At 20.8% G+C, this 18,685-nt stretch overlaps 1 protein-coding gene across 1 annotated transcript in view; it reads right to left on the reverse strand.

Moving 5' to 3' along the window:
* The window catches only part of spri (Src homology 2 domain-containing protein sprint), a 49,896-nt gene extending 37,629 nt beyond the window's left edge, over positions 1-12,267 (reverse strand). Inside the window, exons 1-2 of the mRNA XM_011506986.1 lie at positions 11,663-12,267; positions 1,517-1,834 (exon numbers count right to left, since the gene is read on the reverse strand). Of these exons, the coding sequence (XP_011505288.1) occupies positions 1,517-1,656 (140 nt within the window). The 5' untranslated portion in view covers positions 1,657-1,834; positions 11,663-12,267. The remainder of the gene's footprint in view (positions 1-1,516; positions 1,835-11,662) is intronic.
* Positions 12,268-18,685: the final 6,418 nt, after the last annotated feature.

Genomic DNA, 18,685 nt, shown 5'->3' on the forward strand with positions numbered 1-18,685 from the left:
TATATACATAAATCGTCTGCGGTTTTTGAATAGAAAACGTTGAAACAGAATAACGAGATTTCTTATTGATTTTAGAAGAATTCTAAGGCAGTTGGAGTGAAAGCTTAGAATAAGCCTCTATACAGACTATACGTTACTTCTATATTTCAATGTTCATCGTCATGCTATATTGTATACCTCTTGTTCAAGTTTAAATTACACCATTAGACAAGAACCATTGAGCAGTAGCTCTTTATTATGAATTCCCAAAAAGAAATATTTTGATTTGATTTCATAGTCACTTCTATTAGTTCACACAATTTCCTGTCATTTAGAAAGTTAAGTATTCCTTTTTAATTATTGAAGCTCCTTGTCATCTATGCAAAATGCATTTATAATTAAATTCATTGAGACTATCTATAAACACTAATTGAAATTTTATTTGCATTCCAATTTATGTTTTATGAATATTGCACTTGACAAGGCTGTTCAAAGTTCATACTTATAAGGAAATGATAATACCTATTTAATTTACGATTTTTCACCATTATATATCGTGTATTATATATTAGATTGTAGATATATAAATTGTTTTATTAATTTTTTTTTTTATTAAAGGAATACAATAATAAATAAATCAACAATATCTAAACATACAATATCAAATTAATCAAGTGAATATAATATTTACTTATTAAATGTTGCTTTCTTATTTAGTCGTACAAAAGGTATTTTATAGTATATTTTAAATATCAAACGAAAGTAAATAAAATTTTTCTTTTAATTTAGAATGAAATGTTTGATACACTGTTTACTTAATTATTAAGGAATTATACTTAATATCAAAATTACAAAATTGCAAAATATAGTGAATTTTTATTATATTATAATTTAATATTTTATTCTATTAAGTTTAATGACGAATGAATTTAAAGTAATTCACGAGTATTTTATATAATAGTATAATTATTGAAATATAATTATACTGATAAATATATTTTTAGACATAAAATATGTTTTCCACAGTAAAATGTATGTTTCCATTTTTATATACTTTTATTTTTATTTTTATGTCAATAACGATTTTTCAAATTTGAAAAATGGTGAAATATAAATATGAAATAAATAGAAGACTTGAAAAAGTATTGAAGTATTTAACTTGTTTATTATAAAATAATTTATCTAAAAAATTAATATTTTATAGTAAAGAAACTATAGTAGTACATCAAATAAGAGAAATTTTGAATTTACTTCTCATGCTGAAGTCATTTATAAAAGTATATTTTTTAGTATAAATTATATTAGCTATAAAATTTATATATTAATTGTGGTAATTTTGTTTATATTACCTTTTAAATCTGTGATATAAATGTAATACACATAATTTATTGTAAGACTATGCATGCTACAATTTATTGTGAAAGGTTGTTCGAACCATAGTATTTTAAAATTAAATTATTAAAAATGGAACCAAAATATGCATCAGATAAGAGTACGTACAATAGTCTTTGAGAAAAAAATAAAATTTATAACTTACCTTTTCACTCCAATTTCAGCATACCTCGCCCGTGTAGTATGAATCACCGTCCCTTCGGTCCTATTGGTCTCATTTCTGTTTCGGCTCGTATATAAAGTTAAGATCTCGCTGCTTATATTATTCATAATAGGCGGCAGCATCTTACCTATTAACGTAAATTATCGTTTTACTTTACGTACTTTCATCGAAATATTTCTGTCGAGCCAGATGAAAAATTAAGAGTAAGGCTCATTTTCTTAATCGTCAATTAGTGAATAAGAGATGCTTTTTCCTTTTTCCAATTTATTATGTTTAATCGATTTATACATAGACGTTACACTGTAATAATAAAAAAATTATTAAAGGTATCTCAGTATCTCTACTATAAGGATATCTTCACATAAATTATGGAAGCTAAAGTAAGAGTAAAAGTACTACTGATGAAACGATCTTTCATAATTATTTATTTAAATCATATTAAGATCAACATATGTATTACAGAATTTCATTATAAATATTATAATTGCAAATTATTTCAAATATTTACAAGTGCTGATAATCTTATCAATAGCAATTAAACAATAAAATTAATTTTTTTTAATATAAAGACAATATTGGATAAAATATTTATACTTGACAATAGAATAATTGTGAAAGAAAATGGAAAATGAAGGAAAAGTCTCTTACATGAACTAAATAAATATAAAATAAAAAAGAATTGAAATATAAATTAATTATTTTTAATTTATAACAAAAATTTATTTGTATAAATTAATTTGAAATTATTTGTAAAACATTTATTTTAGAATCTATTATTTAACTACTCAAACTCTGTATTAATAGGAAATTAATACAACCGTATCTGCAATTGTAACTAAAAAAGCAATAATAATGATTAGTGAAGGATATGTATATTTTAATTAATTTCCATTTTTTTTATATACGCGTAAAGGACTGTATAATACACGTATGAAATATCTCTTTAAATTTTTCTTGAGTTAAGTTTGCGTACATTTTTCAGAAACTTTAGATGGATCGAATATAAAACTTTTCACATTATTTAAACTAAAACTTAAAAACATTTTAAAAGAAACGTTGTATACTATTTGTTTTTTACATGATAAATAATAAATAAATGTTATGAGCAATTTTTCAAAAATAATTCATTTTAAGCTTATATTTATTAATAAGACTAATTTATAAATGTTATAGATTAAATACACTGTGCTAATAACACTATTTTTACTTATAATAATATATTATACATTACTGTATCACAATTCAATTATTAAATACCATTTAATAACTAATACAATGAATAATTTTAAAATTCACTATATAATTCATTACATACACAATTAAATAATAATCATTATAGTTCAATATTATAAGATATTTATAGGATTCGAATATGACTGTATGAAATAAACTATATTCCTTATAATTGTTATAAGATCACCATGTAACAATTGCCGTTATTTTTTTATGAAAATAAATTAATCCTTTTTATCTTATCTGAAATGTATTATAATAATATAATAAAAAAAATATTTTAATTCGACTCTGAGCAACATCACTATACTTCATCTTCGTTAATCATATTTTCACTTATAATAATAAGTTACAAGTATTATTTGCATAAAAAGTGTTTTAGTCGTGTCATAGATACTAATAACTGACGTGTACATTGATAAAGAATGTAGACTGATGTTTGCAATATTAGTTTGCAGAATTTTTATGGTTTTATGGTTAAGTGGTTTATTAAAAAATTTCTGCAAGTTAATAAAGTATTCAGAAGAATTAAAATTATGAAAATTAGTGCCTTTCATATATATAGTATTTTCTTTTTTAGTTTTTTAAATTTCTTTCTGACTGTATGCTCATTACGAATAGCAAGGATAATGTTAATAAATTTTTTAAATTAACTTGTCTACAGTTCTTATAGATTATTTGGTCATATAAAGAAATCATATAAAGTATAAAACAGTACATAAAGTATATTAAGAATAGTATGTAAAAAAATATTATTAACTCTTATATCAATCTAATAAAAAAATGAGAATATATGTTTAAAAATTGATATAACTTTTCTTCCATTAGATTTTTAACTGTAATTATTATAGAAGGTAATGTACAAATAAGATTCATACTTGCAGTTTATTTATTATATTTGTTAAATCATTGCTTTATTTTAATATAAAATTATAATATATTTTGCTTTTTTATTACTTAAACAAAAATTTCTTTACTTCTTTACCGTACACAAATTTGTCTATCATACAATAATTTACTTATATGCATTAAAATATTTTTTATATTATTTTGTTTCACGATTACAGGTATTACTGTAGTTTGATTATTATTGATTTTATGTAATATCATTACAATTATTTTTGTGCATTACATATATTACATGATATTATTTTTGTATTTTTGTTTATTACATTTTCCTTATCTACATTTAATAGTTTTTTTTTTTATTTAAAAGTATCATTTAGTTCATATTTATAAAAAATTGGACTTATTAAGAGAATAATTCACTTAAACGTTTATAAACGTTAAAATATTAATTAAAAAATTTTAATTTAATGAATATAGATTTTTTAACTTATTGTTTCAAATTATATATTTAATATTATTTTTATACGTATTTATAACATAATTCGTATTAATCATCAGAATTTACTATTCGTATATGTTTTCACTTTTATAGATTTATGTTATGCATGTAATAAGATTTTGAATGCTATTAATTACTTGTACAGTAAAACTTATTAAATAACAAACATATGTAAATAAAATACGTAAAAGAGAGTATTCATAATATAGTATATATAACAAATTAATGTTTTTGCAAATATATATTTGTTAGTGTATATTTTGGATACAAGTATAAAATAGGTAGATAAAATTAGAAAGGGACAAAGAATTCAGGGGCAATTTTTGTACGGATGTGCTCCTATTATAAAGAGGACATAAACAGTATAGAAAGAGAGGAAACGCGTAACTTGAGTTGTTGAATTTTACTTCGAATATGCTTAGAAGCAAATATATGTACACGTGCAAAATAATGCTGTGCCAAATTAGATTTCATGTATTGCGTATCTATTCTCGCGGATCTGTAGAGACAAAACTCTTCACCTTTTCACAAGTGGAAATCGAGTTGATTCCATAGATCCGTTTAAGTAACCAGAATTTCTCGTGTCATTAAAACTCTCTTTGTTCCTAAAGATATTGACAGATAATACGAGATGACATAAATAAATTATCTTTTATAAAATATACTTATAAACTCTATCGACTATTTACAAACACTGATTTGATTATTAATGATTAATTTTTATAATGAATTAAATCATAATAAAATTAATTTAAAAAAAAATCATAGGATAATGTCAATGATCTAATTTGTAGTTTTTTATAGTATATTTTTATGGTATACATTTTTTATAGTATTTTAGAATTATAAATATTGCATTATTTATATAGAACAAGATCGGTAATTGTCATGATAAGTAATTAAACGAATTCTACGGATTCTACATTGATAATTTATTTGGTTATAGTTGAATAAGTATGCAACAAATCACAAATAAAATGAAAATACTAAAAATGAAATTATCGAAGAAATACTAAAATATAATAATCCAAATTTAGTTCTGATCAATATATATATATATATATATATATATATATATATATATATATATATATATGACATAAATTTTAATAATTTTTCAATACAATTAATTATGAGAATTTTCAGTAGTTATAAAATAAACATATTATCTAGTAGCATTTCTTATTATAAATTGATAGTTTTAAAAAATTCAAACGGAAACATCACTGTTAAATCAAATGGTTAGAATAGCTTAACGCTAAATAACTCATTAAAAAGCCATTAATTAGATTCTTCATTTTTACTTATTTTTATTTTTCATATATAAATATGCATTTACTTACTTAGTATATTTAGAATATAATTATAGATTCCTTGTACTGAATTATTTCAACTATTGATTACAGCTTTTGAGCTCTAAATAATTTTTTTAATTAAATTCAATAATAATAATAATCTATTCTTATAAGTAATAATTATAAACTGATATTAAAAAATTTTTTTTATTAAATCAGTGAATAATCATGTATCTTCTCTACAGAATAGTTTGTATATAGAATTAAAAAGTAAAATTATAATTAATAAAATGAATTATTTAATATAACACTGTGTAGAAAAATAATATATTACAGTTATCATTTAAGCTGTGTTATGTTCTCTTTCTTAAATTACTCAAAATTATGTCTGACGAGAGGATAATATTTCATAAATATATTTCCTTCATAAATATTCATAAATATACCAAAATATTAATTTCTAAGTATATATATAATCTTTACAGTTTTTTTACATAGTTTGAAAACGAATATGACATTATTACATACAATTACTGAATATTTTTATTTTTAAGAAGTTTGCAATAAAAATTTTAATTAATGGATCTAGTATAATATATTACAATTAGAAATATCCATAATAATAACCATAAATACACATACATACATACGCATGCAATAAAAGATATTATTGCTAAATTTAATACATATAGATAATTTAATAAATATAAAACTTTTTCTTAATACATATGTATTATTTATACTTTAATGAAGTTTTATTAAAAATTAAAATATTTAATAATGGATTTTAATAAATACTTGAGAAAACTATGAATATATGCATTTTTTGTTTTATCATGCATTATATGTATAAAAAAATTAACAAATTTTTTTAATTCAAATGTATAAAATTACATTTTATATTTCAATTTATAAAATAGATAATTATAGTGAAAATTATGAATGGTATTTTCTTTATTTTTCAAAATCAATAATATTTAATTCAATTTTAAAATTAAAATTTCATTTGTTTCAAGGCTAAAAATATTTCAATAAATATAGATATTTGATCCAAACATTATTCAAGATGTCAAAAATATACAAGCGATCCTTAGATTTCTAAACTATGATTTTGATGTAATAACGTAAACAATTATTATTTTATTTATTTTAATTTCTATATGTAAACATAAATTTTATTGAATAAAATCTACTTTTATATTTAAAAAAAATCAATTGTTTTGATTTATAATTAAATCGATTACATTGAGAAAACGTTAGATGTTCGATTAATAAGTTAAAAAATTACACTATACCATACTAGGCATTGATATAATTTTTATTTCCGCTTAATGTATGATAATATACAAAACATAAAACGGAATGTAGAATAAATATCAATTTCTTCAATAATATGAATAAATTCTGTATGAATGTAAAATATTTGAATACACGTATTTATTATACATGGTGTAATAAAGTAATTGAGTAGTAAGTTGTCTAATTTGCACATCTTTTAAATACATCTCTTAAAACATTACAACGAGTAAAATCTTAAACAAATTATAGAAAAATCTCATGTACATTATCCTTGCTTAAGATTTAAAATTTTTGTTTATTAAAGTTCGATAATCAATCATTTATATTTGTACTTATTTTTATTTCATTTTTTGTTTCTACTGTATCCCGTAACACATAATCCGAAATTTTTTAAATATTATTGAATTAACAATTTTTCAATAGTATGTAAATAAAGTTTATAAACTTATAAAGAGAGAGAGAGAGAGACAGAGAGAGAGAGAGAGAGCGCGAGAGAGAGAGAGAGCGCGAGAGAGAGACAGAGAGACAGAGACACAGAGAGAGTTAGAGAGAGAGGGAGAGAAAGGAAGCAGGTTACTAATGAGTCAGCATCTGTAGTTTAGAGTTGACGTCATCATAAGTAAGAAAGCAAGAAGCTCTTCTAAATGGAGGACCAATTGTACGAAATAGAAACAAATGACAAATCTAGTCTTTATTTTTCTCATATTTTCATTTGATGTATTTTACTTTAGAATTTTTTTTTAATTTTGTTGATTATAAACACTAAAGTATATATATTTATACTATATACTAATATACATATATACATATATATTTACTAAAGTATATAGATTTATTATCGTAGCAATAATTTATTAAGGTTACAACTTTTACAAAGATATATATATATATATATATATATATTATAGTAAAATACTTATAATAACAAAATTTTAATTTATGATGATGCAGTTGTCTTAACAGTGTTTATAATCAATAAATTAAAAATAAATTTTTTCTTTTTCATATATTTTGCATAGTAAGCTGACACGTGAATTAAGTCTCATTTATAATTAAGACTTAATTAAGAAACTTTCAATGCAATAAATAACTAAACTTCAAAAAAGTTTACTTTTATATAATTATTTATTCATATAAATATATAATAAAGTTATTATTATTTCGATATAGAATTATTCTACAAATCAATACATATAAAACGTAAAATAAAAATAAAAAGATATATTATACTGATAATATATATAATACATAAACATATATTCTTGCTTTTAAACTATTAAAATTATTACTTAAATTACATTCATTATATTTTAAAGAATTTAAGTAGAAAGCAAAATAAATTAATCAAAAGAATTAAGTTTATTTAATTCATATTATTATTTGACAGTTTTTATTCAGAAAATATAAATTCGTTCAAGTATAAAATTAAGCAATATAATATAGATAAATTAAATATTATCATAGCATAATTAAATTTATATCTAAAATTCGTATTAAAATTATTAAAAAGAATTTATAATTTTTCTATACAAAAATATTATTACCATATGTTTTTCCATTTGTTTTTATTGTTTAATTTATGGAGTAGTTATTTATTAAATTGTATACTGAATTTTCATGATTAAATTACATTTATGAAAATTTGCTTTACTAAATATATCCTATATGAATAAAAAAAATATAAAGCCAAATTATGACAGTTATATATATATTCAAAAATTAATTTAATACTCAAATTCTACAAAAAAATTTTTAAATAATATCTCTTATGTATTAATTCACATTATTTTTATTTAATTTTATGTTTTAACTGATTTATATAATAAAGTATTGTAAAAATATGTATGAAGATAAAGAAAATTAATTTTGTATTCATTCACTAGATTATAAAATTGATAATTAAGGTTATTAGAATTATAGTCCTTATAATTTTATATTAAAAAAATTTATTTTAAGAATAAGTATTAAAAATTTATTTGATAAACAGGAATTATTCAAATTCAAATTTATTATTTTAATATTTAAAATAACAAATATTATAACTTTTAAGATAATTATATTGTATAAATGAGATTTATATTTTTCTAATTCACTAAGCCGAAGCTGAATCATTTAAATTATTTTAGTAAAATCTACATCTCTACTTTATTAGGTATTGTTTAACAAATGGAAATATCAAATTAAAATATTTCAGTTCAATTTAAAATAAAAGTTTAACATAGTGTATGTTTAATTGAATTATATTTAGTATTATAGCTTTGATGAACTTTAAATGTATATATTTAAAATACAACATACGATAATTGCACTTTATATTTTTATTTTTCCAAAGTTTTAAAACTATTTTTCAATAAAATTGAATATTTTTTTTATTTTATTCTTTCCAATCACAGTTTCCTTCTATTTTCATAATAAAAACAACTATTTATTTTTATATTTCTTATTAGCAATATTTATAGTTCAATCTTGTTAATATCAAATGTATTATATAAAATGTATTATATAACCTCATTTTCCTTCAATAAATTAGTAGTACTAATATTTTAAATTTAATTACTTTCAGAAAATTATTTTCATTTAAGAGTGAAAGAAAAATATTAAATTTCTAAGCAATAAAATGTTTTTATATTTTAAAATTAAAAATTGTAAATCCAAATTACTGTTCACTAGCAATTAATTGCTATTTAATTAAAGAAATTTTTAAAGCGAATTTTCTTCTGTATTATACAGTATAAGATCGTTAAGAGTGTTAATATTTTGATATATGCAGACGGCCAAATGCAGTTTTTATTTTAACCTAAAGAAAAGATATATTTTTTCACGGAGATTTATGTGTGTATATAAAGGCATTTCATATGCATGAAAGAGTATCAATTAGAAGTTTTTTTGGACTTTCATATATGCAAAAATTTTCCTTCTACAAATGTGAAAAATACGCAAATATTGTGATGATGGATTTATTAAAAAAATTTATTGTAAAAGATTAGAATATTTAAAAATAAACGTAGTATTATTATACATTTTAGTTTAGAATTCCCATTTGTACTTTAAATGGAGTTGAAAGAATTTAAAAAAAAAAACAAAAAAAAAGGTATTTGAACGATAAAATTATTATTAGGAATAACATTTATTTTCATAGTAGTATAAATTGAAATTAAGATTTAATTATAATTGTGGCTTTTTTTTTAATAGTAGTACTATGTTGAGAAATACTATCGTGATTAAAACTTAATGTATTTTTATATGTAAAGGGACAATAAATCAGAAATGATTCCTTATATCACCAATAAATCAAATGCAAATCAATGTTAATATTTATTTAATTTCATTAAATTCATAATTGATATTAATATAGTTTTTGAGAAAAAAATTTCTATAAATTTATACCAACAATAAATTACACGTATTTTTAAAAATATATAATTTATTTAATATTCTACAGATTAAGATGATGTACTTATTTCGATTATTTTATAATTTTTAAAATACCACGAAATATCACAAAAAATTCAACATTGAAATTAATTATATGGTAACAAAAATATGCCCAGTTTACATCTCTTATTTCATATTTCAATCAATAAAAGTGCATATGTTAAAATATTTTAATTTATCGTAGTTGCATAATTGACTTCATATTGTAATGAAATTGTTCATTTCTATTTACTTCCCTTTATTGTATTTGTAAAATTAAAAGTTATTTTAACAGATATTAATTTTGAAAGATTTTATAGTATTATTTCAATATGATAAACTTATTCGTAAATGTAATGTACTTTGGTCAGCTAAATAATATGGAAAATTGATTAACATACTAAATTCCAAAATCACACTAACTTATTCAAGTTCCACCGATGTAATAAACATCTGCGTTATACTTAAAAATTTTGTTTATTTATTCATGAATTTAACTATTTCCTGGATTTCTTGAAATTTTATAGTTATAAGGATAAATTACAGTTTAAATTTGAAATATTTCGTTACAAATATGTGAATTATTTATTATATAAATCATTAATTCTATATATTAATTCTATATTTATTATATACATCGTTAATTTTAATTCTCATATTAAGATTAAAATTTTAAATAAAATTATGTTTCAACTTGATGATTTTTAAATCAACGTTTATTAGTAAATTCAATAGTTGTCTATTTTTTAATCATATAATATATAAATTTCTAAAGTAACATAATATCAAGAATTTTTATTTCGTTATTATTTATATATATATATATATATATATATATATATACATTAATAAACTAAAAAAGAATTTGAAATAAGACAAAATGTATTATGCAATAACTTTGTGCATTAACATTATGAAAAAATTAAATATAACAAATTAAAAATATTAAATTTTAATCTATAGATTTTATTTATTTAACTAAATTAATTTTTTTATAACTACAAGAGCAATTCTTACAGAAATTCTGTAAAATATAATATTAGAAATCGATTTTAGCGAATGAAATCGATCGTATATATTTTTGTTATACAGTTTTGTGAAATAATAACATATTTATATAAAGAAATATTAAAAGAAATATTATTTAAAAATATAATTCTATTTTAATAATAGGAATGAATGATTTAAAAGTAAAAGTAAAGGTTGCTATAAAAATATGAATATTTTAATACAATATTTTATAATTGTATAAAAAAAATTTGTTATAAATGGGTAGAAAATAATTCTATTTTATAATTAATGTTCTATCATCATTTTATTCACGACAATTCTTATAATAAAGGGAACCTATTTGAGTAGGTGTATCTTGGCAACAAATGCATACCGATTCATATAAGTGCAAAACGGTCTTTTATTAGCATTGATATTATTTATCACTCTTTTATTCAAATAGATCTTCTAATAAAATTATTGAAGAAAAAAAAAACAAAAACAAAAACAAAACAAAAAAACAAAAGATTTGAGCATATATTCGATTACATTATCGATGAGTTGATTGATGCTTCATGTTCAAGTTACACAGTACTACTAATATCCAAAACTGCCAATTGATTTAATTATCCAGACACTTTATCTTCGCAAGAATATCAAAATCAAAGATGAAAAGAATCTTCTACCCTTGTTGGACAAAGTAATGCTGATTCAAGTCTCGTAGCTGATACTGCTGTCGCTGCCACTACTTTGCTACTCCCGACGATAGTGGATGAAATATGTCGCTCTGTTGCCATGGAGCGCGAGAACCACTACAAGCGAGTATATACTGTAGTGTTATAACCCGCACTGTGTTCCCGTAAATATACGCAATACAAATCGGAGAAACTTTTTTAACATCGAAGATAACGCTTGGATCCACGATGTGCGGTATTCATTGATAGCAACGACAATATTTGGCAAGCACTGATTAAATGTCTTGTTGTTGTTGTTATTATTATTAAAAGAAAACGAGAACCTTGGATAGACCGACGGTTCTACCAAAGTCAAATATCAAAATTACCACATATTAGATAACGTAAATTTACGATGTTCGCGAGGATACTAAAGCGGCCTCTCGAGTCTCACGACTTGGTCGGCATTAGAGCTGCTTGCTTTCGTCGCACCAGAGCCTTTTTCTCCGCCCGCCCTCCTCCCTACCGCCCTCCCACCAACCGCTGTTCGATTCTTCTATCGTTGTCTATCTTACTGGCGCAAGATACACTTGCTTATCCGTCTCACTCTATATAATGCCATGATTTTTAATTCATGTCGCGAGTGGGGATGCGCATGCGCATAATGCAAACGGCTTGTGTGCACATTGTATTGCACCAGTTGAACCGCGTAGATACGTAAGGTTCGAAGTGAATTACCTTACATGCATATGTTATGAAAAAGATTCAAAGTCCACTGACTTTGTTCGATACTAATTGACTCGTTACACACAAATTTCCATACTTGAATCTCGCATTTTTGTCACTAAGAAATAAATATACGTGTTTTCACTTACTACTAAATAAACAGCCTACTCGATGTTAAAAATGTTGACAATATACATAAAAATTAATAAAAAATAATATTCATCCGAAGTAAGAAGTCATTGTTATTATTCAATTAACATATACCGTATCTGTGTGAATATATAATTTGTATATTATCGGATAAATCACAGACTTTTAATGTTTTGTATTTAAGATTAAAAATATTTTATAAATACACTAGTTTGATAGGTGTTTGGTATATACGTTCAATAATGAAAATTACGTTAAAAGAAACTATTAAATGATTTGATAATTCTTAAAAAAAATCATATACAAATTCATTTTGAATAGAAATAATGTTGAAATGGTTATAAATAACTATTTAATACCATATGAATATTATTATTAAAAACAATTATTCTTGTATTATATGTTATTTGTAACATTATTATAAAACTTTAAAATTAAATAAAAGAGATTGAAATTTTGACCTATTTATAAATTTATTAATTGATTAGAATTCAAATAAGTCTTACTAAAAATGAATAATTTTTTGATAATTTTGTATCTATCATAACAATAACTCTTTTCAAGAGAGATACTTTTAAATATTGTTTAAAATGTTATCTTTATGGAAAAAAAAAACCACCTAGTATTTAAAAAGCTTAGATAAGTTATATATATATTATAATAAAATGATTAAAAATAAATAACATGAAAAATATTTTTTAATTATTAACAAAAATAAATTTTAAATTAAAAGGTCACATCATAATTTATCTATATGTATATATAATTTCAATAATGTACACATTTATTCTTCAGACGGAAATTGAATTAACTTTAAGGTGATACCTTAAAGTAATTACAAATTAATATATTTCATAATATATTTTATATTTTAACTTAAAAGATTTCAGGAAATCCAAGTTCTACAGAAGTTACAATTAAAATACTGAAAATGTATTAGTTATTAAACTAAGAATTTTGTAGATTGGTATTATTGTATGTGTATCATATTAAAAAAAATTTAAACCTATTTTTTAAATAAATAATATACAATACGTTAGAAGCTTTCAAAAAATAATTCTAATATAAATATATATATATATATATATATATATATATATTAATAAATGATAATATAAATGTTACATAGAAAAATTAAAAGCATAAAACAGTTCAGATTTATAAATATATTTACTCCTATTTTTAACATCGGTTTTTGGTGTATCTTACCTATTTCTAAATTAGATATTTCTTAATTAATCAAATGTAAATTATAAAAGTTTTTATTGGAAAATTTACGTTCAAATAATATTATTAGAATAATATCGAAAAAATATTAAAATAAATGTACTACTACTATCATAGATTTACATATTATAATCAAGAATGTTATATTGTGAAATAAAAAATATAAAGTAATTAACCAAATATTTTATGACAGTAAGAAGCTTTCAAATATTTTTATTTCTGTTTTACTGTTTCTTGCATTCAAGTTTATAGATACTTTACCAGCAATACGTTTTATTTAGATACATTTTTTTCTTAATAAAACACAGTTTTTATACTTAAAATAAAAATGCATATTTTGAATTCCTACATATTTAAAAATTTCATAAATTATAATCAAAAGAGGTAATTTTTCTTACAATTTTAATAAAGTGGATTTAATTTCAGTGGATGGTCTTTAAGATAGCTTAGTTATTATATAAAATTAAGATTATTTCACATGTAAAAAATTTAATAAAAGCATATTCATATAAGTGTCATTTATAAATAAAAGTGTAATATTTGTCTCTCCAACTATTTTTTATAGAATCTTATTTTTCATAAAACGTTTAGATTAGCCCAGTTATAAATACTGTTATAAGTACCTGTATATAAATATTTTTATGTACATGGGATCGAATAAATTAGTTTTCACCAATAATGTACAACAATACAAGTGCATAAAAATTACAATTTATAAATCATAATCAAATTAGATTTTAGAAAATTATATTCGCAGAAATTGATGAACAATTCCAGAACGATAACAATATTAACGTAGCACAAATGGTTTTTCATGTAAATTCAAGCATTGGCCCAGAGTTTTATAATGATTTATTTTTATTATATATTCAGCCAAAATTATTTATAAATACCAATATTGTACAAATTTGACACTAGTTTCAAGTTAACAATAAATCTTAACCGAAAAGATACTAAATATTGAAATTAAAAGATGTTTTGATCGTTGTGCATCTTTTAATGATATACTTCTAATAGTACAGTTTTTATAATATTTTATTCTACGTAGTATTTTGTTATGAATTTTAAGAATTAATATAAGTAAAGATATTCAGATATACTAATGTAAATTTTCGTTAAAGTAGTCATGAACAAAGTAATAACTGAGTAGTTTAATGTACTAATTATATAAAGCCATAGTTATTTTTAAATCAATATCACTAATAATCATAAGAAAATTGTCGAAAATAATTTGACTATTTATATTATAGATTTGGTATTACACAGTAGAAATCGTTATATTAATGTACATTAAGTTACATTAAGACAATGACAAATATGTAAGTAAATATTATTATGATGATATAAATATTATTATTATGATAAATATTATTAAAATCCTTTATCATTAATTCAATATTACGTAAAACAATATAGTTCAATTATAATTACAAAGCATCTTCGTAAAAAGTACAAGCAAATTTTGTACCATATTCAATCGTAATAAATTGTAATTTGTAATTCACGAAGGATTGCGAAATAAAAACGAAGACAAAGAACCTATACGTGGAATAGCTACACGATCACATTATTAAAATGAAGGAGCAATAATAAAAGAGAAAAGTTGGCATGCAAATAGATATTAAAAAATTGTACAACTGTAGCGTATAATAAAATGAATAGCGTAATTAAGCAATATGCAACTTAATCATAGTTAAACCGAATGAGAAAAAGCAAAAGTAAAGAATAAGTAATAAAGAGAAATAATAGTAAAAAGTAAAGAGAAAAAGTAAAAGAGAAAGTCAATCGTAAAAATGTAATAAAAGATATAAAAAGAAAATAGAAAGAAAGAAAAGCAACTAGAGTAGAAGAAAAATATATATATATATAAAAAGGTTTAAGGACTGTAAAGAATAAAAAGACGAGGAAAGAGGAAAACTAACACACTATATATGGTAAAGAGTATTGACTGTGAGTAAGAGGGCAAGGTGTTGCGATACATGCGTATTAATTAATTTTGAGTTATGTTTAATTAACCGATTCATATGTATTTTCATTCTGTTATATTACAGGAAATTATAATAATATCCTTTACCTCTTTGAAGTACTTAAAAGTATAGATATGTAGATTTGTAAGTTTTTCTACATTACATAAAATTATTTAAATGTAGATAAATTTCAATATATTATTAGTTATTAATTATGACTGTATATATAGCTTTACCCACATGTTTTAAATATTCATAAGTAGCTACTGGAATAATATACGAATAAACAAAATCCTTAAGGAATCCATTGTCCTGTTATTTTTTAATACAAAATATATTTTATTTTATTAATAAAATAATAATAATTTTGATATTGATCTCATTATTATAAGCTTGTATTTGATTACATTTTATTGAAGTACGTTATTATAAAAATATTGATTTCCCAGGAATTACTTTGAACGTTTTAAACTTTTTATCCATAGTATTTCATTAATTATGTAATTATACCAGAAGCAAAACTTAATCGTATTTTGTCAAACAACTATTTAGAGTATTAATAGCAATTAAAATATTTATAATTATATATTTTTAACGAAATAGAGTTTAATAAGTTTCACTCATATTCATATATATATATATATATATATATATATATATATATGTATTACATTGATTGAAAAACTGCGACTTTCAAAGTTACTTGAAAGTTTTTTTTCTTTCTAATTAAAAATATAAAAAGTGAAAAATAAATTACACTTAGTTATTGAAGACAAATAACTTAAGTTATAATTAATAAATATTCAAATTATTGATTTTACAAATTATTAAGTGAACGCGAATTTTTTAATAAATATTGTTTATATTATTTAATGCGAATTTGATGTTAATTATATGATTGTATCATGTTGAGTAAAAGGTAAGTAATTTAACAGAAATGTTATTTCGAATAACTTTATGTCAATTATAATTTCAGAAATCGAATGTTTCAACCCCAGTAGCAATTCCGTGCTAATTTATGACAATCATAAAATTCTTTGCGGCATCTCAAACGAGTCAAAAATTGCTGTAGCATATGAAGGGATTTACCAATGCTTTTGAAGGGCAAATGTGAGTTATTTATGTCTTTAATAAGCTTTTGATACTATGAATTTGATATTGAAATTTTCAATTAAATAACATAATATTTTCATAGAAAAATTACCAGTGTTTAATTTAACGTACTAAAGAATAATAATAAATAATGAACGCATATATATTAATTTTCCTATTGAAAGTGTTGCTTAATTGTTAAGATTAATTCCTAAGGCGTTATTAATCTACCTAATATATTGCTATAATTATTAATGTTTGAAAATTATCAAAATGACAAAGAAAATAATTTATTATGATAATTTATTATGTTTAATACGAACAAAAACATTACTAAAAATATATGAATTAATTTTAAAAAGTGATTACATATAACATAAAGTAATTAATAATAACTGTTATAAAATGGAGACTATATAATAATACAATATATAATGATATATTAATAATATAATGATATATTTGTAGACTTACATAACTATTATTGAAAAAGTTTTAGATTGAAAATTTTAATATAAAAGATATCATAATCATTAGCACACATAATAATTAATGCAAATATTTTATACGTAATTATAAAAATAATGATATTTTTATTACGTAAGAAGATAAATTGAAATTTTATTATTTTTCATATATTTTAATATTATTTATTCGTAAAAATTGAATTATAAATATTTAAAAACAGAAATGCAGAATAGATATGAATATTATAAAACAAAATACTAAATTAAAAGTACGTAATAAAATAAAAATTTATTTAAAAATAATACATATCAATTATATTTATATTTTAATGTAAATCATTATTTTTTTTTTAATTATTATATAAATTTATATATTAAAATTTTCTAAAATCAATTTCACGATCGAATGAAAAATATTATTTTATTTTACAATATAACCAGTTCAGAACTGTTTTAAATAAATTGACTATGGGAAACTCAAATTTTACAAAAAAAATTTCATTGTGGGGAAAAATTTTCCATAGAATATTTTGTTAATTTGTACGTTTATCGATTCGTTTTAATAGCATAAAAATAGTTAATGGTATTTAATCTATGACTTTAATCTATATATATAAATGTAAAATATAAATATATATATACTATAAAGTTTATATGTTTTTGTAATATTCATACTAATTACAGATAGTATGTTATAAATATAAACATTAATAAATAGATCCATAATATTTTACTAATAGTGTTTAATTCAACTGCAGTAATCATAATTTAAAAGTATAAAAAGACATACCAACTTAGATGAAAATAATTAAATTTTTGTATATAATTTTAGTATTAATAGAATAAATGTTTTTAATTATTTTTCAATTATTCTGTAATGGAATTTATCCTATATTTAACATATATAGCAATTATTGGCAAGTTATAATTTTATATTATTGAAATTGCATTTTGTCTAATTATCATCCTTCAATTTTACAGTTTTTCAGAATACTTAATTATTTGAAAGTAATTTCATAACTTACAAAATAAACGTTTTAAAAAATCCATCAATAATTAATTCTTCTATTAATACAATTCAATTTTCGATATAGTTTTCACAAAATGTAAATATCAATAAATATAAATTAGGAGTTTTGAAAAGATACAAATAAATTTAATAGTATGTTCAATATTATAAAATATAACTATTTGATTCAAATATAAATATGAAGTAAACCAAGAAAAAAGGAGTAAAAGATTGAAATGAGAGAGAGAAAGAGAGAGAGA

This window comes from Ceratosolen solmsi, unplaced genomic scaffold (assembly GCF_000503995.2).
Source record: "Ceratosolen solmsi marchali unplaced genomic scaffold, CerSol_1.0 scaffold6, whole genome shotgun sequence".
Taxonomy (NCBI): domain Eukaryota; kingdom Metazoa; phylum Arthropoda; class Insecta; order Hymenoptera; family Agaonidae; genus Ceratosolen; species Ceratosolen solmsi.